The following is a 26,450-nucleotide window of genomic DNA, read 5'->3' as shown; positions in this document are numbered from 1 at the left end:
GCGCTCGCGAGCCGTCTCGGGCGGCAGTGTCCAGAGCTCGGCGATGGGGAGCGGCGGTGGTGAGTGCTGGCGGGAGCCGGGCAGGCGATGGGTCCTGACTTGGGCCCCTGTGATCCGGGAGGGCACGTCGCATTCCCCACCCCCCCACACACAAAGCACGAGTAGACGCGGATCCTCCACTGGGAGCCCGCCCGCGCGGTTTAAATGCCCGCCCGGCACCTACGCCTCCTGTTACCCGGGGCGATTTAGGTTCTCTGCCCAGCAAACTTCGATTTCACTTTTCTCTGAAGTCGAGAGCGATTTCCACAATATAGCTCGATTTCACGTCCTGTCCGGTCTCTTGATGGAGGCTCGATCTCCTGAGTGTCGCGTCTGCAGCTATGATCGGCGGAGGCAACAGGATCTGTCCCTGTGAAAACGTCGTACGACCTGGGGTTGCGATTTCAATCGTTACAGTGGTTAAACACTTCAGATGTGTATTCTAGAGCAGATGAATCAGGAAACTATTATGATAATATTCGTAGAATATTTGGGAATTATAGCTCTGGGTATGCATTTGGCTTTTGCAGTACATTTAGTTTCCGATAAAACAGGTCAAGAGTTTGGCAGTGGGCAGTCTCTAGAGACCTCCTGGTAGAGAGCTTTACCAAGGCCCAGGGAAGAGCCACTTGGCCTCAGTGTGAGGAGGAAAAATGGGAAGAAAGACAGACCTTAAGATTCCTGAAGGGGTCGGAGTGGAGGGGCTTGTGAAGCAAAGGGAGAAAGCCAGAAGCGTTGAGTGGATTGCTGAAGGAAACATTGGAATAACCCACTGTGAGGAACTGGGAAGAGAGCTCCTCTAACGGGACCCAGTGTCAATGTACATCTAGACGTGTAGGTCTCGACCCCATCGGGAGGGGCAAACGATCCTTTCACAGGGGTTACATAGCAGATATTTACATTACAATTCCTAACAGTGGCAAAATTACAGTTAGGAAGTTAGCAGCGAAATGATTTTCTGTTTGGGGGTCAACACAGCATGAGGACCATCTTTAGGAAGGTTGAGAACCACTGAGCTAGATCTTACATTGCAATTTCACTATATGCTGAGTTTAGCAGACCACTAGGTTCCGGGACTGGGCAGCACTGACATCTGCCAAGCCGAGACCTGCTCTAGCTGTCCTATTGAGTTGCCAGTCTATGCCACGGAAGTTTCTAGGTCCATACTGAACCTTATGCTTTTTAGTCACATGTACAAATATGAGCAAAAGATCTGAGCATGGCGGCTAACATTTGTAAGTCAGTACTTGGGAAGTAGAGGCAGGGAGGATCAGGGGTTCGAGGGCAGCCTCAGCTGTATGAGTGAATTTGAGGTCAGCCTGGGCTACAGAGGACCCCATCTTAAGAAACAAAACAAGAAGCAAAAATATACAGCCCAAGTCCCAGGGACCTTGCTGACTGTTTTGAGCCTTGTGTTAACTGCTGAGCCATTTTTCAGGTCCCCAGAGTACTTTCCTGAGTGAAGTTGAAGGAAAACATCAGTATTGGCTGCACCCCCCAGCCCCTTTCTGGTTATCAAATGGATCTGGAATCAGAAAGTTTCCAATACTCAATTACATGTTATCTGATATTCACCATGAATATTTATGGGATACTGAAGGAACGGTGGTATCTTAAGTAATTTATATAGTATACTTTATTTAGTTTTAGGACTTGTCCCCTGTGTGAACAGAGAACGGCAACTATTAAATTATCTTCACATACACCCTTTCGTCTCACCAAGGCTTGTGGGTTTTTTTCCTTAAGTGATCCATTGTAGGTGTGCCAAGTGTTTCTGTTATCCTACCAAGCGAAGACTCAAAAGAAGACCCCGAAACTTAACCATCTTGAGTCTCCCGGAAGATGTACTCTTCCATGTCCTGAAATGGCTTTCTGTCGGGGACATCCTTGCTGTCCGAGCTGTAAGTCACCATATGGAAACAATACCAGTCCTAGTATTGTTGGTTAAACTGTAAAAGTCTCATGTTCTTAAGTGTTCATATAAAACTTTGATTCAAAAAGAAAGCAAAGGAAATGGTGGTTTTATTTTATTTTTTAAATGATTTTTTAAATTTTATCTTATGTATATGAGTGTTTTGCCTGTCCGTCTGTCTGTGCACCATGAGCATGCAGTGCCTGAAGAGGCCAGGAGAGGGCGTCTGCTCCCTGGGACTGGAGTTTGATCAGCTGTCTATGGGTGCTAGGAATTGAATCTTGGCTCCTCTTTATGAACAGCCAGTGCTTTTAACTGCTGAGCTATTTCTCCAGTCCCAAGAATAGTTTTTATTACTTGGTTAGTTGGTTGGTTGAAGCAGAATCTCAAGTAGTGAAGACTGCTCTTGAAATCTCCCGATCCTCCAACCTCTCCCTCTGGAGTTTTGGGATTATCCACTTTATCCCGAAGCGACAGTGTCTCACTTAGCTCAGGGGTCGAGAAGTACCTGTGTGGCCAAGGATGACCTTGAACTCCTGATCCTCCTGCTTCTACCTCTCCTGTGGTTGAATTACAGGCCTGTCAAACAAGGTGATATTGTTAATTGATGCTTGGAGGTGTTTCAGTTATAGGGGCTACTCATTTCATTATTTATTTCAAGAGAATAAAAAACCCTTTTGTGGCAGTAAAAATTGCATCCCAAGAAAAGAAGGCAGTGGGCTGGAGAGATGGCCAGGCGGTTAAGAGCGCTGACTATTTCAGAAGAGGGGCTCAGTTTTCTGGGCCCACAGAGAGGCGAATAACCATCTATGACTCCAGTTCCAGAGGATTTGATTTCTCTTCTGATCTCCTCAGGCACTAGACATACATGTGATACACACGTACATGCAGGTAAAATATCTGTATACATAAAACAAAAACTTTAAAAAGACCATGAATTGGACATAGTAATTCATGCCTGTAACCCCAGCAACATAAAAACCAGCTCCTGAAAGTTGTCCCGGGATTGCCACACGATTGCCATGTGTGTGTGTCCATAATGCATAGATACATATACCATGTACATAGCAAATAAACAGGAATGAGGTAGTGTTAATGAGAATTTTTAAATGGCAGAAATAGAGCTGGGCATGGTGGTGCATGCCTTAATCCCAGCACGTGGGAGACAGAAGCAGGAAGACCTCTGTTGGTTTGAGGCTAGCCTGGTCTACACAGCAAGTTCTGGGGCAGACAGGACTATGTAGAGAGACCTGTCTCAAAGTGGGGGCAAATATGTTTAGGGCCCTTTCAGGGGTTAGTTTTGTTTAGAAATTCTGTCTTAAGACAAATTTAAGCAATTTAGACGTTTTAATGTATCCTTTGCTTACATGTCCATGCATCCATATGCCTTGGGTCTTCTGGAACCTCAGTTAGGAATGACTTTGACCCACCATGTGGGTGCCAAGAATTGAACCCAGGTCTTCAGCAAGTGATCTAACCACTCATCTCTCCTGTCCCTTCATTTAGGGATTTTTGTTTTGTAAAACTGAAGTCAGCAACATCAAGAGCATTTTTGTTGTTTTTTTGTTTTGTTTTTCAAAGACAGGGTTCCTCTGTGTAGCCCTGCCTGTCCTGGAACTCATTCTGTAGACCAGGCTGGCCTTGAAGGTGTGCACCACCACAGCCCAGCTTCAAGAGCAATTTTAAAAACCAAATATTCCAAGATTGCGATCCAGAGAGATTCCAGTTTGATAATTAGGTGCTGAGGAAATGGTGGTGGGAAGGAAAGGTCCTCGTGTCTCAGAATCTCAGACTACATTTCAGTTAGAGCAGAAAGCTTTGCACAGGGGTTTCAGGCAGCATGGATCGGCAACAGTATACATGGTGCCCACATGTGTTGTGTGTTCAGAACCAAGTCTGCAGCGAAGTCACGTGATACAACATGTCACACACCTCAGTTCAATTAAATTTTGTTTTTTTTGCCTCTTCAGAAGGCTTTTACTACAGGTTTTTTGTAGCCCTCTGTCCAGTCATGTGACCCACAGTTTAAGTTGTACTGTAGGCAGCAGAGTGAGACTATCTTTAAAAAAACAAAAAAAGCAGAATAAAACAAAAGCCATTTTTAAGACAAATCCCATCTAACTTATAATGCCACCGGATTGGGCTTGAGTAATGATTGACCATAGAGCATACCGTAAACCAGCTGTAAACGCCAGCCCGGGATCCACTGTGTGACGCCTGTAGTATGCTCACCGGTGTTACCTGCAGAAGCATAGGGTGCTACATTCCCCACTACAATAGGGTTTACAGTGCTCACCCGTGTTCTTGACTTGGGTTTTATCTGCCTGGGATAGAGGCTCCTGGGTCTTAAGATTGCTACAGTAGGACTCAGTCTTTTTCCTTTGAGTGCCTCTAAATTTCCATGCTCCTGGCTGCTCTACCAGGGTACCAGGCAAAGAAATCAAATCTATTTGTTTGTTTGTTTGTTTGTTTGTTTGTTTAGGTTTTTTTGAGGCAAGTTTCTCTGTGTAGCCCTGGCTCTCCTAGAACCAGATCCGGTTGGCCTTGAACTCAGAACTTTAGTACACAAGACAGATTTCTGTCCTGCCTGGCACGGACCCATTTCTCTAGTTCCCTGCAAAGGTGTCTTCTTTCTTTCCCTCTCTCTCTCCTTCCTTCTTTCCCTCCATCCCTCTGACAGTCACTACATTGTGTCTCCTGGATGGCCTGGAACTCACAAAGATGTGCCTGTGTCTGCCTCCTCTGAGTGCTGAGATTAATGTCCCTTTATTAACCGAGGTGCTTGTTCTTCTGTCTGGTGCCATTATCCCTCCCCTGCCCAGAACATCAGAGAAACTCATTTCTGGCTTCTGTTCCCCATATAAAACAGGGTTGTTTAGAACCTGGGTCCTTTACTGTTCTGAGACTGGTATATCTATGTATGCCCCATCTTCAGGAGTCCCTTGGTAATTCACTCATGGCTCTCATTGCTCTGCAGGTGCACTCCCACCTGAAGTACCTGGTAGACAACCATGCCAGCGTGTGGGCATCTGCCAGCTTCCAAGAGCTGTGGCCTTCTCCGAAGAACCTGAAGCTCTTTGAAAGGTACCCGTGCTCTGAGAACAGTGCCCTGATTTCCTTCTGCCATTGGTGTCCTTGCTATGAGGCTAATGCCCCAGTATTGACGCGGGTCCTGTTTTCCTGTTGCCCTCATCCCCGGAAAGAGACTCAAACCTGAAGAAACTCACCTGTTGAGTCACCTTGCTCCCAGCAAGCCCTGCATTGCCTGTCCTCTAGGCCTGCCCTACTTCCAGAGGGTCCCACTTGGGTGTGACCATTCCTGACTAGCTCCATGTGAGTCACCTGCTCATGGAAGCTTTATTCAGCTTTCTTTTCCTTTGTTCAAAACTGAGTGATTTTAGTCTGTTATATTTCAGTCTCTGGATGACTCACTCCCTTGCTGAAGTCGTGACAGGGAGAGGGCTGTGTGTGTGTGTGTGTGTGTGTGTGTGTGTGTGTGTGGCAGTGGGAGGGGGCACACAGCAGACCTATAATCTATGATCCTGGGTGCCAGTGACCAGGCCCACCGTCTAAGACCACTAATTGTGGTTAAAGACAGTATGTCCATGGAACGGGGACTGAATTTGACCCTTTCCGTTGCTGAGAAACGAACTCAGGACAGGATTTTCCTCACGGGCATTCTATTTCCCAGACTTGAACTGCCTAAGAAGCGCAGGGAGATAACTCTAGCTGCAGGGTGCCTTGCTTGAGCTGTTTCTGGATAAAAATCTGTTTATTTCTTTTTCTTTTTTCTTTTAAAGATTTATTTATTTGGGGACTGGAAAGATGGCTCAGCAGTTAAGAGTAAAGACTGTTCTTACAGAGAACCCAGCACCCACATGGCAACTCACAACTGTCTGTAACTCCAGTTCCAGGGTACCCGGCACCCTCACACAGATACACATACAGGAAAAATACTGACGCACAAAAAAAAAAGTTTTTTAAAGATTTAATTTTATGCATGTGTGTGAGTGCTTGCATGTGTATTTGCACTACCTGTGTGCAGTGCTCAGGTGCCAGAGGAGGGAGTTAAATCCCCTGGAACAGGTGGGACTTACTGGGTTTAGTATATTCACAGTTCTACACGCTTAGCGCTATTCAACTTAGATCATTTTTATTGTCCTAAAGAGAAATTGTGTACTCTTTAGCAGACATTGCCCACCCCCAACCCCAAGCACAGAAGGCCTGGACAACCCCTTGTATCTATTTTCTGTCCCTGGGTTTGCCAGTTGTAGATGTCTCATATAGACAGAATCATGAGATTCTTAACCCTTTGGGGCTGGCGTACGGTTGCCAGGTTCCTCCACATCATAGCATGCAACCGATAAACAGTATTTGATTATATTTCATGAAAAAATATTCAGTCCGGAAATAGTATTTCAGTGTCCAGTGCTGTGTGGCACATAACCTTCGTGACCTAAGTGACGTGGGGTCTATGCCCGTACTGCTTTAGGGCTGCTGAAAAGGGAAACTTCGAAGCTGCTGTGAAGTTGGGAATCGCCTACCTCTACAATGAAGGCTGTAAGTCCCGGGGCCCCGATGTGTGGTGGCGTTTGAGATAAGCACGAGCCTCAGCCCTTTGGAGATTTAGCAGCATAGTTCTGCTGATGTCGGCCCTGTGTCTCCCCTTGACAGTTTGACATAGGTGCTAACAAGGTCACCTCTTTCCCTCACTTGGGTCAGCAAGGAATGACTGAGCAGAGCCTCAGAATGGGGGCTGCTCAGGCAAATCACCCTGTCTCCAGATGCCCTGCCTTCAGCCGAGCATCACCAAGACCTATGCGCGGACATAGATAGCTTCTTCCCTTGGCCGTCCTCTGGAGCTTGGACAGAAATCAGCGTGCCTCATTCTGCAGGGGACACAGGCATGGGTCTGTGTGGCTAACAGCAGCGCTGTCTACAGCCTGAATCCTTTTGCCCAAGGCCAGCTGCTCCTTTACAGGCTTTTGTCCCTGCTCCTCTGCTCGGCACTGGAGGAGTGAGCCTCACCTGTGCTGCCCGGTCTCCAAAGTGTACCATTTAGAGTGTAGACTACCACTGCTGTCCTACATCTTCAAGGTCTGGTGTCTGGCTGATAGTCCCTGACCTTAGCCAGCTAACAGGATTGTTAGGGCCGAGAGCCTTTGAGCAACCTGCGCTTTCACACCGAGGTCCTGCCCCTCCCTCTTGTCAGTCAGCCATTCCCAGAGGTCATTCATGTACCTACAGTGTGTAAGGTCATAGTTGTTGGTGGTTTTTTTCTTTATTTTGTTTGTTTTTGTATTTTCCTAAGGTTCTTATTTTAGAACAGGCTCGACCTTAGGAGACCCTTTCCCCAACCTGGGCCCCATGAGGCCTAGGTCAGTTCTATTTTTTTTTTTTGGTTTTTCGAGACAGGGTTTCTCTGTAGCTTTGGAGCCTGTCCTGGAACTAGCTCTTGTAGACCAGGCTGGCCTCGAACTCACAGAGATCCGCCTGCCTCTGCCTCCCGAGTGCTGGGATTAAAGGCGTGCGCCACCACCGCCTGGCCCTAGGTCAGTTCTAAGGACAGTTCTACACAAAAAAACCAGAGAGAGAGAGAGAACCCTTCTTTCCTGCCATATGCAGGGTCATTTCCCTTGAGGAGGAAGGTTGAGGCTGTGGGAGAACCATCCCCTGAGGGTCACAATCCAGGCTTCCTGAAGGACTCCAGTGGGGGCCTGTGTCAGAAATTACCTGAACAAAATGGGGAGCATTTGGAGCCCCATCCCTCAGAGCTCTTCAGTCTGAAGCTTTGCACCGTGTCAGGTTTTGCCAAAAGACTGGCGATCTTTGCTCGTCCCATGTCCCAGAGACATCATGGGTTTATCCTGTTTCTCCCACAGTATCTGTGTCAGATGAGGCCTGTGCGGAAGTGAATGGCCTGAAGGCCTCTCGCTTCTTTAGTATGGCTGAGAAGTTGAATATGGGTTCTGAGCCCTTTATCTGGCTCTTCATCCGCCCACCATGGTCAGCGTCTGGAAGCTGCTGCAAGGCCGTGGTCCACGACAGCCTCAGGACAGAGTGCCAGTTACAGAAAGTAAGTCATGGAGAGGCCACAGCGCACAGCGGCCATGAGCCCAGCTAACGTCCCAGGACGAAGGGAAACCTGGAGTCGGTTCCGTGGGTCAAGAAGTGGGGGTGCACAAAACTGAGTCCAGGGCCGGGGCTCTAGGTAGTAGTGCTTTCGCCAGCATGCTGAGGTTACTCCCAAAAAGCAAAGAGAGGGTGCGGATGATGTAGGAGAATCATCTTGAACGGGTGTGGTGGAGGTCTTAGGGTCTGGGGCGAGGACAGAGATCTTGGTGAACATGTCGGTGCATGGAAGCTAAAGATTTAGGCTAAAGATTTAGGCTGAGTAAAACAGCCGCAGCTGAAACTGAAATCGAGGGGTGGTGGGGCGGGGGTCTGGACGGCAGGACTGGGGGAGTTCTGTCTGCCCGGAATCATACTTACCGTTCTCTTTAGGCTCATAAAGCCTCCATACAACACTGCCTGGGAAGAGTGCTAAATCTTTTTGAGGTAAGTCAAGTTTTTCTCTGTATTTATTAGACTTTGCCTGGCTTGGCCTTTCAGGCGCCTAGATCCACAAAGTCCTTGAAAACTGACAAAGGGGAGTGTCTAAGGCCAATACAAATGCCAGGCCCTCCTCCGAGCTGGTCCTTGGCTTAGAGCTCCTGGCTCCGCCCACTCTGCTTTTAAGGGAGGTAAATGGGACAGAGTAACTAAGAGCCCAGCAGAGCGGATGTGCTGGGAACAGCCCAGGCAGTGCTGCTATGATCCTCACAGGGCGCTCCTGCTGGTGGGCCATGCAGGATCCTCGCCTCTCAGGCATTTTAACAGGCTCTGTGATCTGTGGATCCCCTTCGCGGGTTTAGAACTGGTAGTAACTTTCAGGGAACACAGCAAAAGGATGTGGAAGACAAGTGAGGCAGATGAACACCTCTCAGTACCACCGTTCCTGGTGCTGAAGGGGTTTCCTGTGACAGCAAGGGTGGATACAGGGTCCCAGAGCTGCCCCACACTAATGGGAGGCGGGGCCCGACACCCTACACCCTGCCGGTTACTTGTTGAGCACTGTATGTTCTGTGGCATCCTTTCTTGCTCTGATGTAGTTAATTCATCTGTTACCGCTCTGCATTGATTGTTTAGAGGAAATGAAAGAGGGACTAGGCATTGCACAGACGGTGAGAAAGAACCCTCTGCTTGGTCTTATTCTAGGACGAAGAGAAAAAGAAGCAGGCTCACAGCCTCTTTGAGGAGTCTGCTCGTCAGGGATGCTTGGCCAGCTCGTACCTCCTTTGGGAAAGTGACAGGAGGCTAGATGTAAGTGGAACCTTGTCTGGTGGCAGGTAGACCACAAGGAGCGGTTTCCTGTGGTCCTGGATGAAATTTAGTTAGCCAGAGGGATGTTTTCTCAGCTCCTGGGCTCCTGGGTCTTTGGGCTCATCTGAGCAGCGAGCTGCTATCAGACATCCCCCAAAAGACTCCTGTGATTTGGGGGTAAATGCTGGAGAAGCCAATGAAGTTGAAGCATGAGGGAGAAGACATCTAGAACCCCGTGGTCCCTCGCAGTACACAGCCATATAAGGCTTCCTCTCTCTTGTTGGCAGATGTCTGATCCTGGACGGCGCCTCCACAACTTCCGGAAACTCAGGGACTGTGCTGCCAAAGGCTGCTGGGAAGCACAGGTGACGCGGAGATCTGGATTCTTTGCTTTCAGTGTTGGGGCAGGCCTGTCTAGTCTCTCAGCAGGAGACTTAGGGAAGCAATAAGTAAGACTGGCTCAGGACGAGAGCTGAGTCTTTTGTTCTGTTTTAATTTTTCATTTATGTACGTGTGTGTGCTTACCTGTATTTGACCCATGAGTGTGCAGCGCCTGTGAAGACCAGAAAAGGACATTGGGTCTCCTGGAATTGGAGTTACAGGCAGTTGTGAGCCACCTGATGTGGGTGCTGGGATTTGAATCTGGGTCCCCTGGAAGAGCAGCCAGTGCTCTTACCTACTGAGCCATCTCTGTAACCTAAGGTATTTTTAGTGATGGTGGTTTCTGCCAATGAAGGTGAAATAAATGAGCTGTTTACTATGAGTGATATGAAGTCAGCAGTCAGCATGGACCTTTGAGAGGGTTCTTGAGTGGGTGCAGGCAACCCCACAGCCGTCCTGTGGACTCGGCACGTAGGGAATCGGATGGAATTCTAAATGGAAGAGTAGGTAAGGATACCTACGTCAGATAGCTGAAGAAACTGATAGAATTGCTAGGTGGGAAAAAGATGCAAGCACACTGTGGTCATGAATCCATATACACCAGGCTGTGTGTGTCCTGGGAAATCAGACGGACGTGTGTGGCGGGTGTCGACAGTGACCGTCTGAAGTCTCTGTGGGCAGTAGATCCTGAGTTCTGACACATCTCCGTCCATCCTCATCTGTTGACTCCAGGGACATAAGTGTACCGTCTCAGAAGAGAGGAAACTATGGGGGCTGCGGAGGTGCTCGGTGGTTAAGACTACCAACTGCACCGGGCGGTGGTGGCGCACCCTTTAATCCCAGCACTTGGGAGACAGAGGCAGGCGGATCTCTGTGAGTTCGAGGCCAGACGGGTATACAGAGAGAGAATTCCAGAGAGATATGCAATGAAACTCTGTCTCAGGTTCTCCAAAAAACCTTGGTTCGTTTCTCAGCAGCCACTCAAAATCACCTGTAATTGTAGTTCCAGGGGACCTGATACCTTCTTCTGGCCTCTTTGGGCACCAGGCATGCACATGGTGCAGACATACATGTAGGTAAAACACCCATACACATAAAAAAATAATATATATATAAATTATGTATTTATTAGTTTGGTTTTTAAACAAAACAAAAAAGCACTCATAGATTGAGTCATCAGAGAGGATTCATCCAGTATCTGATATAAACAGATACAAAGACCCACAGCCAAACATTCCCACAGCTCGGGGAAATCCTGCTAAAGAAAGGGAAGAAGGATTGTACGAGCCAGAGGGGTAAAGGGCGTAACAAGAAAACCCACAGAATCAGCTAACCTGGGCTCATAGGAGTTCACAGAGTCTGAACTGACAACCAGGGAGCCTGTGTGGGACTGACCTAGGCCCTCTCCATACATGTGACAGCTGTGTGGCTTGTTCTACTCGTGGGGCTCCTGACAGTGGCAGCAGGGGCCGTCCCTAAAGCTTTGGCTGGCTTTGGGGACCCTGTTTCTCATACTGGGTTGCTTTTCCCAGCCTTAATACAAGGGGAGGTGTTTAGTCTTACTGCAACTTGATAAGCCCTGTTTGTTGACATCCATGAAAGGCCTGCCCCTTTCTGGACAGAAACAGAGGAGGGATTGGGGCACAGTCGGGGTGGGGGGTATGGGAGGAGAGGAGGGAAGGGAAACTGCTATCAAGGTGCATAAATTAAAATCAATTTGATTACTAAAATAAAAAGGGAAAGTGGTGCAGAGAGGTCCCCGACCTAGAGTCCTTGGGCAGGCAGATGTGTGCCCCCTGCTGTCCGCCTGCTGAGCCCTTCTGAGTGGAGAAGCCGAGAGTTCACGCTGCCCTTCTCTCTCCCACAGCTGGCCTTGGCCAAAGCCTGTGCAAGTGGAAGCCAGCTTGGACTAGAGGGGAAAGCCTGCAGTGAAACGGTCTGCCAGCTGTTCCAGGCCTCCCGGGCTATCAACAAGCAGCAGGTCTTCTCTGTGCAGAAGGGGCTCAGTGACACGATGAGGTGAGGCCCTCCAGAGCCTGTGTTTGATCTGACTGCGGAGCAGTATCTTTTTCCTTTTCCACGTGCATGCGCGTGCGTAGGAGTGCATGTGGGCACATTCACGTGAGACCCAAAGCTGATGCTGTAAATCTTCCATTGCTCTTCTCCCTCATTCAACAAGGCAGGGTCTCTCAGGCCGACCGGAACTCACCAGTCGCTCTAGCTAACTGTATTATTCTGAGGACCCCTTCCCAGCTTCCAAAGCTGGAATTAGCGACTGGTCGCCACACACACCTGGCCTTTTCGTGGGGTCTGGGGATCCAAACACTAATGCTCACACTTGCTTGGCAAGCACGTAACCATCTCCCCAGCCCAGGCTAACCCTGAACTTGTGGTGTCCTACTTTGGCCTCCTGAGTTCTGGAAGTGTAGGCGTGAGTCACTGAAGTCTTTAAAGCCGAAGACCATGTTAAACATGTAAAATGCTGAGACTCATACCTCCAGTCTCTGAAGCCAAATACAACTTTTTTTTTTTTTTTTGATAGAAGAGGGCCTAGATTTTGAACTCACACCTTATGATGAATTACCACTAGCCCACAACCCCAGCCTACAACCTTTTCTTTACAACTCTTTGTAATCAGGGTACTTCGTGCCATTGAGTGAACTAGGAGTCAGACCCAAACCTTCCCACGCCAATGCCTTTCTCAGCCATCCCTTCCCTGGCACACAGCTCCTGTGACACCCAGCACAGTTGCCTTTCTTCCAGGCTCCAGACCCTAGTGCTGGCACAAAGCTACAGAGTGTTAGAGGGTGAAATAGAAAATGCATGATTTTTTTTTTTTAAGCTGTCATCTGAAATTTCAAATAAAGTTTGGAGTTGTGATGGGAAGCTCCTTATACGTACTGCTTGGAACATGATAATATGGTCAGTAAATGTCTTTTAAGAAATGTTTGTCCTGGGGCTAGGGTGATGGCCTCCTTGAGGAATTTGCTCACTGCACAAGAATGAGGACTTGAGTTTGGTACCTAGTGCTTGGAGGGGTGTGGGGAATGAGAGTAGTGCCGTGTGCTTATGGTCCTGGCACTGAGGAAGTGGAGACGTCTGGGTCCTCGAGGTTCTGTGCCCAGCCAGGCTGGTCTAATGTGGAAGCGCTGGGTGCCAGCAGAAGACCCTGTCTCCTGTTGATGCATGCTTTTTTTTTATATTTATTTATTTATTATGTATACAATATTCTGTCTGTGTGTATGTCTGCAGGGCAGAAGAGGGCACCAGACCCCATTACAGATGGTTGTGAGCCACCATGTGGTTGCTGGGAATTGAACTCAGGATCTTTGGAAGAGCAGGCAATGCTCTTAACCTCTGAGCCATCTCTCCAGCCCCCGATACATGACTTTTTCATCTCAGCACTCTTTTTGGTTTTTCAAGACAGGATTTCTCTGTGTAGCCTTAGCTGTCCTGGAACTTGCCCTGTATGTAGACCAGGCTGGCCTTGAACTCACAGAGACCTGCCTGCCTCTGCCTCCCAAGCACTGGGATTAAAGGCTTTTGTCACCTTTTGCCTGGCCCCAGTGCTCTTGATAGCCCAGTAGTCTGATTTCTAGAAACAGATCACTGGGGCCGGCTAGATGGCCCGTCAGGCAGAGGTGCTTGCTGCCAAACCTGAAAACCCAAGCTCAATTCCTAGGACCCACTCAGTAGGAGAGAACCAGTTCCCAAAAGGCGTCCTCTGTCTTCCAGATACCTCCTGGAATTATTTATGGTCTTGGTTCCCAGGTTTTACCTCCCGGGTAGAGAGGGACACTTCCGTCAGCCTTCTAGTGTTTGTGCATCCATCTAAGGTGCTGGGTGAAGGAACCAGAAGATTTTAGTGTGGAGACTGAGTGGCTGTTGCCTTAAGTGGCATTTCTGGCTCTGATCCTCGGCAGAGCATTGTTATAAGGGTCCAGACAGAAGAGCCCGATGGTGCAGAGTGACCAAAACCCGATTTCTAGTCCCCAGCCCTTCTGGGCAGCCCATTTTGTACCCACTGCTTCCGTTTGCACCAAGGATTGAGCTCAACCAGTGCTTTGGTGCTGAGGGCTGACATTTGGTGACTTTCTAAACACCGGGGATGCTCATGCATGGTGGGCAGGGAGGCAGGGTACAGAGATTCGTGGCCCCACCAGTCTCCCGGGCGTAGCTGTGGGCCTCCCCAACTCCCTGGGACGTGGAGTCTCTAGGTTGGTAAACCAGTGATTCTAAAGTGATCAGCTCATTGGCTTAGACTGGACAAACTTGGGCAGAAATTGCAGGTATGGCACTTGGCCTGGTTTTCACAAGTGGCCCTCTCTTCACAGGTACATCCTCATCGACTGGTTGGTAGAAGTTGCCACAATGAAGGACTTCACGAGCCTGTGTCTCCACCTGACAGTGGAGTGTGTAGACCGGTACTTGCGGAGGAGGCTGGTACCCCGGTATAAGCTCCAGCTTCTGGGCATTGCCTGCATGGTCATCTGTACCCGGTGAGAACCCCTTATTCAAATGGGACTGTGTGCATATGTGCTGGTCCCTCCGGGGTGCGGGGCCATCATCCTCCCCATTCTGGTAGCCAATTTTTAAGAGAAATGAGTCTTAAGGGTCCTACCGGCTCAGTTGTCTAAGGGAGAGATAGCAGAGTTGACCCTTCGTAGGTTGACTGTACCTCTGCTGGAGTCCTGTCTCCCCACACAGACCTGGGAGGGCCTAAGCTAGACCACACTTTCCCAGGATCCAAAGGGTGACAGTTGCCAAGAAGGATGATAGCGATCCGCTCTTACCCTCCTCCTCAGTCCTCAGAGTTCACAGGACTGTATCACTGATGTTAAAGCCTCAGGTCTTTACCGTCAGCTTCCCATAGTCCTGGGCAGGAGCGCCTCAGCTCCACCACTGAAGCCCCATCAGAGCTATTCCTGCACAAGGATGCCACTCGGAGGAGGATGCTCTGACTCTCAGGCTGTATCGCTTTGTATTTTATCCCAAACTGCCTGTCCTCAGCGAGTGCTTCCTTTACCATGGTTTTGGCCTCTGGAAGTGCTGTGGAATGCAGATTTCAAAATATAGCTTACATTTTCTTATTCTCTTGAACCCACCATGGTCTACCGTTTCCCTTAGGACACAAATTCCAGACCCTCTCCTTGTCTCTTGGGCCTGCTGAGTAAGGCATAGCATTGCTGCTAACTACTTCCTATGCTCTTGTGAGAACTCCCTTCCTTAGGGTTTCTATTGCTGTGATAAAACGCATGACCAAAAGCAACTTGATGAAGAAAGGGTTATGTCGGCTTATACTTCAGGTAGCAGAAAATCTCTAAGGGAAGTCAGGGCGGGAACCTGGAAGTAAGAACTGATGCAGAGACTGGACGTTGTGATGTGCATCTTTAATCCTAGTCTTCGGGAGGCAGAACCAGGTGGATCTCTGTGAGTTCAAGGCCAGCCTGGTCTATAAAGCAAGTTCCAGGACAACCAGGGCTACACAAAGAAACCCTGTCTGGAAAAACCAAAAGAAAATAAAAAGGCCTGTTATAGAGGCCATGGAGGAGTGCTGCCTACTGGCTTGTTCCTCATCACTTGCTCGGCTTGCTTTCTTATAGCACCCAGAACCATCCGCCCAGGGGCCTCACCACTACAGTGAGCTGGGCCCTCTCATATCAATCATCAACCAAGAAAATGCCCTACCAACTTGCCTGTAAAGCAATCTCCAGAAAGATTCCTCTGTCTCAGGTGACCCTATCTTGTGTCAGGTTGACACTTACCTGAACATGCAGGCAGAGCGTCCATTCTGTGTAGACATGAAGGAGCCCTACCTAGCTCACATCTTGCTCTCTTCCAAGCTCCCTGGGTTGTCATTGTTCCTGTAGCCACCAAAGCTGCCATGCTCACCTTCCACAGCGGGTTAGTCATGGACATACCCACTCACCGTGGACACTGTAGCACCTTTAGGTGTCCGTACGCCCCTGGAAGAAGCATGGCGTTTTACCACCAAAGGAGGCCTCATGACTTCAGGGATAGCAAAGCGAACCTACCATACCCCAAGCCTTTTTCAAATAGGCTCTTTGACCTAAATCTCGCACCCCAGGTCTTTAAACTGCAGACTGGGCACGGCAGTACACACGGCAGGCGGATCTGGAATACGTGAAGTCTGCTCCCCCCCCCCCCAGCAGACTGAGGTGCCCTAGCTTTGTTCTCAGAGCCTATGCTGCCCCTTTTCCCCACCAGTCACCTCAGGGCTCCGTGCAGGGCTCTCTCATGAGTGACCTTCTCTCTCCTGCCCCCTCTGGCCTGCCGAATGGCAGTCATTCATACTGCAGAGTGGAAGACTGAGCAACAGTCCACATTTGCTGGGGAGGGTGCCAGCGGGACCACTGGAGCAGAGTGTTCTGGGATCAGCCCCTGTGGCGGGTAGAGAACAGGGTGCCCAGTTGCCTCAGGGACAGTCAGGTTTCCTGTGGCCAAATGCTGGGCTGTGTGTAGACCTTAAAGCAACCTCTAGGCCCTTTGCTGCCAGTGTTTGCTCCCAGCAGCTCACCTGCTTTCACGTTTGCACTGCTTATACTCAGATCCTGTCCAAAGATAAGGCAGGAGCTGAAGAGGTCCTTTGGGGCTCCAGCATTGGTTTAGTGTCTGGGTTTGAACCACAGCACAACCAAACAAAACCAGCAAAGCTCTCATCTGTAAGGTTGTAAAGAGAATTAGAGAATCGAATTATAGGCCGGGCGATGGTGGCACACGCCTTTAATCCCAGCACTCGGGAGGCAGAGGCAGGCGGATCTCTGTGAGTTCGAGACCAGCCTGGTCTACAGAGCTAGTTCCAGGACAGGCTCCAAAGCCACAGAGGAACCCTGTCTCGAAAAACCACAAAAAAAAAAAAAAAAAAGAGAGAGAGAGAATCTAATTATAGTGTCCCTCGTAGGTCCTTTTTGAATGAAAATGGGGATTTAATCACTCCTGAGTATGGTTGAGGAGAGGGACTTTATTGTAGATATGAGGGTGAGAACAGCCAGAGGCATCTGGAAGAGTCCAAACTGAAAATGGCCAGCTGAATAGACCAGGCCATGAAAGGAGAGAGAGAAGGAGCCAGAGTGGTCCAGGAGCAGAGCAGAGAGAGAGAGAGAGAGACAGAGAGACAGAGAGACAGAGAGAGAGGAGAGAGAGAGAGAGAACACCAAAAGGATGTATGTATAGCTGAAGTGGCTGAGTTATGTAGGGATAAGAAGCCTGGAAGGGAGGGAATCAAAGCCCCAAGGGGAGGGGCGAGGAGAGACTTGTCCAGGGTTCTTTGGGAGCTGACACTTTTGCAGTCGTCCTTCCTATTTGGTCTGTGTGTCTTGTTTGGACTCCCTCTTTGTGGCACCTCTAATCCACTGTGCCTTTTGTCGCTTGAGGCCTCCCAGAGGCTTCCTGAGCAGTATGCAGCCCCCCGGCTCAGAACTGAGACCCCGTCTCTGCATTCCAGGTTCATCAGCAAAGAGATTCTGACCATTAGAGAAGCCGTGTGGCTCACAGACAACACATACAAGTACGAGGACCTGGTCCGGATGATGGGAGAGATCATCTCTGCTCTTGAAGGGAAGATTCGAGTAAGTGGGCTTTGGGCTTTCCTTTGAACAAAATTATCTTCTTGTTTGAGGTTGCGGGGGTGAGGTGGCAGGTGCTGTGGAGACAGCACCTAGAAGCCATGCATACAGTGTGCCATGTGCACGGAAAGCCTGAACTTGGGCATCAGCATGGACGCTTGGCCAGACCCCTTCCGGGCCGGGCCTTGGTGTGGTGTTGCCGGATGAGACATGATACTTACTTCCTTCTGTCTAGGTCCCTACTGTGGTTGACTACAAAGAGGTCTTGCTGACACTGGTCCCTGTTGCACCCAGAACCCAGCACCTGTGCAGCTTTCTCTGCGAGCTCTCCCTGCTGCACACCAGCCTGTCCATCTATGCCCCAGCCCGCCTCGCCTCTGCAGCCCTGCTCCTGGCCAGGCTGATGCATGGGGAGAGTAAGAGAAGCCCTGCGGTGGGGGAGGGGGAGTGTCCTGGTGTCTGGGAAAGTTCTCGGGTAGGAGAGGTTGGAAGGGCAGAAAATAACACTTGCTCATCTTTCCTGGAGAAGAAAGCACAGCAGAATGGCTTCAAAACAGTTGGGGTGTGTGTGTGTGTGTGAGGTGGTTTTAGCTGAAGCAGTGTGTAGTTTCAACAATGCACACCTTATGTGGAGCTATTCAAGAATGTTTTAGTTTGGTTTGGTTGTTTTGTTCCTCACATTTATATTTAACTTACATGTGCACGTGTGTGCACAGACAATGCCATGGTATGAGTGTGGCGGCTGGAGGATGAACGGCTGCGGGAGTTGGTTCTCTCCTTCTGCCATGTGGCTGGCTTCTAGGAATCTATCCCGGGTCATCAGGCTGGTGACGAGTGCCGTTGCCAACTCGCCGTCTTGCTGACCCTGACGGGTATTTTGAAGGAATATCATCAAACTGGCGGAGCTGTGGGGATTGTGGGGCTCCATTACATTTCCGGCCTGCTTTCCTCCCCAGTACAGCCCTGGACCACTTACCTGTGGGACCTCACTGGGTTCTCTTACAACGACCTCACACCCTGCGTCTTGAGCCTTCATAAAAAGTGGTGAGTCTCTCTCTCAGCGCTGGAGAGAACCAAGTGGGGGGGTCGTGAGTCATGGTCAACCTGAGCCACTTGTCAGTCCCGACTAGAGTTGTTCTAGGTTGTGTGAGCTCGTGTACCACCGTCTGCATATGAGGTCAAAGAACAACCTTGCAGAGTGAATCCTCTTTGCACCCTTTCGTGGGTTCTGGAAATTGAACTCAGCTCATCAGCCCTGTGCAGCGAGCATCTTTAGCCACGGAGCTGTCTTGCCAGCCCCAGGTTGGCGTTTTAAAATTCCAGGCCTGGGCTTACTTCTGTGTTCACACTGAACCTGTCTTCTTGAGGAAGAGGAGCCAGCAGACAGTCCTTGCCTGTGCCCGCCTGGTGCACCCACACATCTCAGCTCGCCCTCACTGCTCTGCTGCCTCCCTCCTGCATTTGCACTCTGTGTGGCTGTTTCCTCACCTCACAGGACCCCTTCTGGGTCCTTAGAAAAAGGCCAGAATAGGAAAAAAAGTTTTCGTTTATGGAATCTCACAGTATATACAAACCACACTTAAGCTTAGGCCCCGTGCCCAGCAGTAGATGGCAACACAAAATGAACTTCATAATTTTGTTTGTTTATTTGTTTTTGTCTCGTATTGCTTGGGGAAGGTTTTTTGTCTTACCGCTCTTTTGGCTTGTATATTATGGTTCTTAATTTTGTGTTTTTATGGGTTTTGTGTGTGTGTGTTTAAGGTTTTTAAAGTTGTTTTATTTTGTTAATTCTGGTTTGCTTGCTTTTTTAATGTGCCTATTTGTTTTCTGAGGAGAGAGAGAAAGAAGGCGTGGAGTTGGGTGGGGAGAAGATGGGGGAAGGGAAACCATAATCAGAATATATTATATGACTTTAAAAAAGAAAGAAGGAAAGAGGCCATCCACAGTTTGTACAGGGTGTCAGGTCATGGCGGTCTATAGGAAAAGGGGAGTGGGCGGTGGGTGGAGCTAGAAAGATGGTTCAGTGATTAAGAGCATTTGATGTTCTTCCAAAGGACCTGGGTTCCGTTCAGTTCCTAGCACCCACATGGAGACTCATAACCATCTGTAACTCCATTTCTATGGGTTCCTATGCCATCTTCTGGCCTCCACAGGTACCAGTTGTGCATGTGGTGCATAGGCAGGCGGAACACCTATACATATAAGAAGAAATAAATGAAATAAATTCTTTTTTTTTTTTCTTGGGTTTTTTGAGACAGGGTTTCTCTGTGGTTTTGGAGCCTGTCCTGGAACTAGCTCTTGTAGACCAGGCTGGCCTCAAACTCACAGAGATCCACCTGCTTCTGTCTCCCCAGTGCTGGGATTAAAGGCGTGTGCCACCACTGCCCAGTGAGATAAATCATTTTTTTTTTTTTTTTTTTTTTTTGGGTTTTTCGAGACAGGGTTTCTCTGTGGCTTTGGAGCCTGTCCTGGAACTAGCTCTGTCGACCAGGCTGGTCTCGAACTCACAGAGATCCGCCTGCCTCTGCCTCCCGAGTGCTGGGATTAAAGGCGTGCGCCACCATCGCCCGGCGAGATAAATCATTTTTAAGAAAGAAACAGGGTGGGGAGAATGAATGAGCATGTGGAACTGGTACCTGGGTAAGGCCAGGGTGCCCACATCCACGTTCCAGGTTAGGGACATCTGTGCAAGGGCAGCTACAGACAGACATTGGGCTGCAGGCTGTAAGTAGAATATCATGGGACACTGGGCTGGGTTTGCATCTGCCTGTGGCTGCTTCTCTTTCTTTTCTCAGCTTCGCTTGCAGACTTGCTCCTCCCACTTCCTGCTGGTTTACTGCTTCCTTCCTAGGGTCCTTTCTCTGGGCGGCACTGCTCTCTGGTTCTCTACTCTCATCATCTCCACTCTGAGGAGCCAGGGAATCCTGGTTTTCTTTCATTGCTCACAATCGCTCTGTCAGAAAATTAACCAAGGACGCCTAATCCCAGCCCAGACTGCCTCGCTTGCATGTCTGAGCTGCTGCCTCTGCTCGCTCTGAGTGTCCGTGAGATCTGACCTTCACGTGACCTTGGTCATACCTTGGGCCTTACAACATGTTCCTTCTGTTTACCTCAGCCCAGATCATCACTGTTGGCTTCTGGGGTAAGGTCAGAGCCCTCTAGAAAAATCCGCAGTGCCCCTCTAACCAACACATTCTTTGCCTTCCTGTCTCTCCACTGGGCTCCTCTGAGTGGGACCTGCCAGTAGTATGCCTTTGCCTACTCTGTTGTTTCCTGTGGCACCCAGAACAGGTAGCTGGTGGCTGAGGAAGCGGGGTGACTGTTACAAGCAGGATCAGTGTCTTGGCCCTCCCACCTTTTCTTGTTCTGGTTGTTTGTCATCTGATGCTGGCAACCAGAAGTTGTTGCTAAGGATTGTTTATTTGCCCCCCCCCAAAAAAAGTGTGTTTTTGTATGCTAAATATATTAAATATATCTCCAGTTATTTTATTGGTTTTTTAGAATAAGTTTTTTATATTTATTTTGTTTTTATGTGCATCGGTGTTTTGCCTGTATTGGTGTCAGATCTTAGAGTTACAGACAGTTGTGAGCGGCCACTTAGGTGCTAGGAATTGAACCAAGGTCCTAAAAGAGCAACCCGTGCTCTTAACCGCTGAGCCATCTCTCTAGTCCCTGTTGTTTTTTTAAACTGGTTAAATTGAACCAGACGGTGGTGGCGCACACCTTTAATCCCAGCACTCGGGAGGCAGAGGCAGGTGGATCTCTGTGAATTTGAGGCCAGCCTGGTCTACAAGAGCTAGTTCCAGGACAGGCTCCAAAGCTACAGAGAAACCCTGTCTCAAAAAACCCAAGAAAAAAATAAAATAAACCAGTTAAGTTGGAAGCATTTATTTATAAACTAAATGTTTTGGTTGGTTGATGTTTTGAGACAGGGTTTCTCTATGCAGCCCTGGCTGTCCTGGAACTCACGCTGTAGACCAGGTTGGCCTTGAACTCACAAAGATTTACCTACCTCTGCCTTCCAAATACTGGGGCAAGTTTTCTAAATGTCATATAACTTAAAAGGCTTTTAGTATATTCAGAATTGTATAACCCATTTTAGGACATTTTCACTAACTCTCAAAAGGAACCCCACTCAGCTGGGTGGTAGTCTTTAATCCCAGCACTGGGGAGGCAGAAGCGGGCGGATCTCTGATTCAAGGCCAGCCTGGTCTACAGAGTGAGTTCCAGGACAGCCAGGGCTGCATAAAGAAACCCCACTATTTAGATGTCACCATTTCCCAGCTTCCGTTCATGCTTCTCAGCTGTGACTTTGCCCGTTCTAGACATTGTGTATGAAGTAGTCACATTAATACACCACTTTGTGAGTCTGGCTCCTGCTGAGCTTCCTGTTTCAGGTTCATATTGTGTTGTGTGTCGATGCCTGAGTGAGTTTCAGTTTGAATGGACCTTTGTCTGTCTGACCGTTGTTGGATATGTGGGTTGTTTCTACCTCCCAACTGTAATAAACATTCTAGTGCAAGTTCCTTGGGTGTTTGTGTCTGTCTGTCTGTCTTGGGAAACCAACCACTAAGGAGCTGCCAGTCTTCACTGTCGTGTGTCCCCATCAATGGGCCTGGCTCTGAACGCTTGCTGCCCTCTCAGGTGGTGGAGTTAGTCTAGATTTGGTGAGGTTTATATGTTAGTCTCTCTGTCTGTTTCCAGTTTCCATGACGATGCCCCCAAGGACTACAGACAAGTCTCTCTGATTGCTGTGAAGCAGCGCTTTGAGGATAAGTGCTACGACGAAATCAGCCAGGAAGCGGTATGCCCTCCTTCGCCACTTGGGCTCCCGGGGGGACGTGCCCACGGGGTTGTGGGGTTCTTCACTCTGGCCTCCCCACAGGTACTGAGCTATGCAGAGCTGTGCACTGCACTGGGAGTGAAGCAGGAGAGCCCAGAGCCCCAGTCTTTCCCCAGCACAGGGGAGATTCATACCTTCTTCAGCTCACCCTCCGGGAGGAGAAGCAAACGGTAAGTCTGCCCTGGCCGTCTGAAACCGCGCCATGGCCTGCGGTCTCATGTGTCAAGTTTGAGTTTCCTCCTTAACACTGCAGCCATTTGTAGAAGTGTCCTAAGGCTTAGGCTTGTGCCAAGGAGCAACAGGTCCCAAGTTTAACCCAGGGGGTTCTGGCCTGGGCCTGTTCCTGAATATCTCTGTTGCAGCTTGCCTCTCCTTTCTCAGAAGTCACTGTCTGTCTGGCTTTGTCCCCACTCCTTGGGAGGGAAGATGGTCCTGAACACAGTAGATCCTGTCCAGTTCTCTCCCTGCCTGTGTCATCATTCACCTGGTCCCCCTGCTCCACTATGTGGCACAGCTGGTAGCTGGGTGTAGCCTGAGTAATGTCTTTGTTGCCCACCCCTTGTCTCCTTCCTTTGCTGTGTATAGTTCTGTTACTCCTCATCTCACATGCCAGCACTGTGGCTGTACCCCCGAGGTTAACTCCACCTCACCCTCTGAACTATTAAACCTGAAAATCTCAGGGGGCAGACTCCCCTCTGTGCCAGCCTTGCCTTTGTGATTTCTCGGTCCCCTGTGTGTTCCTGAGCAACTTAGGCCAGGTACTGGGTGACTGCATAGGACCTGTCACATGAGCCTGGGTGTCTCATGGGGTGGGGGGCTAAAGTGGCAGCTGTGTCAGGGGCTAACCTCCTCTCGTACCTGCTGTGAAAGAAACACCACGGCATCTTCCCCATCTGGAATCGGGGAGACCCGGATCCTGCTGAGGGGCCACTGTGTACATTTTACTCTGCATTAGTCATTCTTGACCGTCTGTGGACAGGGTTATCCTAGACAGACACCTGTAGCTACCAGGGCTGGGTAGCTCTCTAAAGAGCTCCTCTAAAGGCCTGCTCTCCAGAAAACCCTTCATCGCCCCTTCAAACTTCTAGAAGAGACCTCCAGGGTGACATGAGTCAGCAGCAGAAAGGCCTGGTGGGCGTGGCAGCTTCGCGCAGAGACTGGCCTTCCTATATTTCTCTACACCTGACCCCAGGTGGACAGGTTTGCTGGCCTTGCCCAAAGACAGACTGCGCTGGGCACTCAGGCCTAGCACTGCCTCTGGTGCATATAGTATCCTGTGGAGTGGTGGTCTTCCTGCCAGTTCCCAGAGGGGCCCCGGGCCCCAAGCTGACCAGAATAAGGCAGGGCTCACTCCTAGACCAAGGCCTGGTCTTTCCCAGTTCTTCCTCCAATTAATCCCCTGCCCTCGAGGAGCTCAGACCTATTCCAGTTTCATGGGTATTTTCCAGAACATACAGTGAAAGCCAGGGGCATATAGGTATTAAGGCAGATATCCAGGACCAGGTTGGCTCCCCGGGTGCTGCCATCTGAGACCAGGGTTTTCTGGACTCTCTCCACCCTGTAGGAAGCGGGAGAATAGCCTTCAGGAGGACAGGGGCAGCTTTGTCACCACGCCCACCGCAGAACTGTCGAGCCAGGAGGAGACATTGCTGGGGAGCCTTCTGGACTGGAGCCTGGACTGCTGCTCTGGCTATGAGGGAGACCAGGAGAGTGAAGGAGAGAAGGAGGGTGACGGTGAGTGGTGTGGAGGGCTGGGCGTGCAGGTGGCCACTTCACCCTGTGCTGAGGAGAGAAGCATATGAGCCTGGCACCCTGGTTGGGGTGAAGGTTTTCCCCATCCCACAGACAGAGAGGGTGGAGTCTAAACCTGTGTCTCTCTCTGCCTGGGTCATTGTTGGCCGAAGGGCCTGGAGTTTGGGTGTGTAGAGCATTGTGTCACACCTGTGTGTGTAAACTGCAGGCAGTCCTGTCTCTCGTCTTCTGGTCAGGAAGACTGGACAACTTTCAACTGCTTTTCCAATTGCTTGCTTTTGTGTCCACTCAGATTAAGGGAGTTGAGTCACCTTCTGCTGCCCTCAGAGTTGATGGAGTAATTCTCCCAGCTTGAGAGTAGCCTGGGCCACCCAGTCCTGAGCAGGTATACAGTCACTTCTGATAACTTGGGTTGTACCATAAAGACTCTCCCCTGAATTTTCCAGTTACAGCTCCCAGTGGGCTCCTTGACGTCACTGTGGTCTACGTGAACCCGGAACAGCACTGCTGTCCGGAGTCCAGCGATGAGGAGGCCTGGTCAGAGGACAAGAGCCGCCAGGCTCCTCCAGCTCCAGCTCTTGGGCCCCTTCTCAGCAATAGGGGAGATCTGGGCAAGGACATCACGACCTCTGGATACTCTTCCGTCAGCAGCGCGAGTCCCATCAGCTCCCTGGATGGTGGCATGGGGGGCTCTCCCCAATCTACCTCAGTGCTGTCTGTGGGCAGCTACTCAAACACAAAGCCTTGCCACCATCAGGCCAAGAAGTCATGTTTACAGTGTCGCCCCCCAAACTCCCCAGAGAATGGTGTTCACCAGCAGCGGGTAAAGCGCCAAAACCTGTCAGTGCACAGTGATGAAGACACGAACTTAGGCTTCCTGAAGCTCTGAGGATGCCAGTGTTTGCCATGATGAATGTTTACTGGGGAGGGCCGCTGTTTCTCTGGGACACTGCAGACAGGTGCTGTATAGACCCCAGAAGGGGAGTGCTGTGTGAGCCGTCAGAAGGTCACACAGTGAAAAGCTCAGCCTCACAGCAATCAGGCCACACCTGTAGAACCTGTCTCTGCTCTCTCGGGAGCCTGGCTCTCTGTATTGGTGCGCACAATCCCAGGTCAGAAGGAGACAGCTTCCTTGCAATACTAGTGGCCCAGGTACCCTAATACAGTTCCAACCCCCCACTGCTGTCTTATTTTAGGCCAGTGGGGAGCTCTCATCTGAACACCTCACTGCCCATTTCATCCCAGGGAGCCTGTGACCCTGCAACTCAGTATCGACTGCAGTCTGGTGGTCAGGCGTGAGAACCTTGAAGCTGGGGCTAAAGACACCTCTCCCTCTGGCACTTAGAACTCAGTTTCCAAATCTCTCCCCTCAGAGTGCTTTGTGCCCCGTTGCGTCCATGTGGCCTTTCTGCACTGAATTTCTAGGCCAATCTTTCCCCACCTTTATTTCTAGATTTCTTCTAATGAAATGAAAAAAGGGGGAGGCATTCTAAATAGAAGGTGTCAAATAAAAAGATAACAGATAAAAGGTAATTCCCAATATTGCTGAGCTTCAACTGAAAAAGAAAATCTAGTTGTGCATGGTGGCAGTCTCAGCAGCCAGACGTATGTGGCGAGAGGACCAGAAGCTCCAGGTGAGGCTGCGCTGGGTCGTCTGACCTCAGAAAAAGGAAACTGGTAACGGCCTCTTGCTTCTATCCTTGCGTTCTTTCCTTATGGAAAATGGATTTTTCTAGAGGATAGCCATAAACAGTCACTTGTAATATCCAAATTAACAAAAGACAGCTGGATTCTACAAGAAGAAAGCAGGCCAACTGGACTCGCTGTTTGTGACTGGATTCCATCGGAAGAAACCAGGTCGCCAGTCCTTTTGAGCTGGCCAGAGACTGCCAGAGTGTCTGCTTCATTTGGAAGGCCTTGGAACTATGAGGCAGCTGGCCTCAACACTTGGGGAGTCTGCTGAAGGCTGAGCAGATATGCTGACCCTAAATGTATGCTGTTTCCTCTTAAGAAAAGTACCAGGAGTGCCCCCAAAATATCTGTGAGCCAAAAGTATAGGTGGAGCAGGGTTACTTGGTTTTCATTTTCTGTGCTGTCCCCATTGGCAGCTCTGCTACTGTTAACAGAATGCTGACCACTCTGGCTGGGACACACTGGTGTAAGGAGAGCTCAGACATTTGTATTGTATTCAGCTGGGTATGTGTGTGCCTGTTTCCTCTGCCGTAAGAGGGGACAGTGATACCTACCTCACAGGAAGGTTGTGAGGATTAAATGTGATGACACTCATGACATGACCATCTGCATCTGTAACTGCCTCCCTCCTTGTCCATGGTGTTCCTGGTCATGGCATGACCGTCTGCATGCCATAACTGCCTCCCTCCTCGTCCATGGTGTCCCTGGTCATGGCATGACCGTCTGCATCTCATAGCTGCCTCCCTCCTCGTCCATGGTGTCCCTGGTCATGACTGACCATCTGCATCCCTAACTGCCCCCACCTCGTCCATGGTGTCCCTGGTCAAAATCGCAACTCACGCAAGAATGCCTGTTACCCATAGAGAGGACCTGGTTTTAGTTC

General features: G+C 49.7%; 1 protein-coding gene across 1 annotated transcript; it reads left to right on the top strand.

Annotated features, from left to right (window-relative positions):
• On the top strand, positions 1-26,112 carry Ccnf (cyclin F). The gene is made up of 17 exons (XM_057774598.1): positions 1-59; positions 1,786-1,940; positions 4,929-5,035; positions 6,444-6,511; positions 7,834-8,027; positions 8,456-8,509; positions 9,209-9,313; positions 9,601-9,678; positions 11,562-11,713; positions 14,029-14,193; positions 17,160-17,283; positions 17,516-17,696; positions 18,237-18,324; positions 21,985-22,084; positions 22,166-22,293; positions 23,688-23,857; positions 24,322-26,112. Exons 1-17 carry the CDS (start codon positions 44-46, stop codon positions 24,762-24,764), a joined length of 2,328 nt encoding a protein of 775 aa, XP_057630581.1. The 5' UTR covers positions 1-43; the 3' UTR covers positions 24,765-26,112.
• Positions 26,113-26,450: the final 338 nt, after the last annotated feature.

This window comes from Chionomys nivalis, chromosome 7 (assembly GCF_950005125.1).
Source record: "Chionomys nivalis chromosome 7, mChiNiv1.1, whole genome shotgun sequence".
Lineage (NCBI taxonomy): Eukaryota > Metazoa > Chordata > Mammalia > Rodentia > Cricetidae > Chionomys > Chionomys nivalis.
The sequence above is the reverse complement of the archived record's forward strand: the minus strand, read 5'-3'. Positions and strand labels throughout refer to the sequence as shown.

Bases quoted from the DNA above. Each gene is read 5' to 3' on its own strand.
- Ccnf (XM_057774598.1), top strand. The intron at 8,028-8,455 runs GTAAGTCATGGA...CGTTCTCTTTAG, and splicing joins CAGAGTGCCAGTTACAGAAA to GCTCATAAAGCCTCCATACA. The intron at 11,714-14,028 runs GTGAGGCCCTCC...CTCTCTTCACAG, and splicing joins GGGCTCAGTGACACGATGAG to GTACATCCTCATCGACTGGT.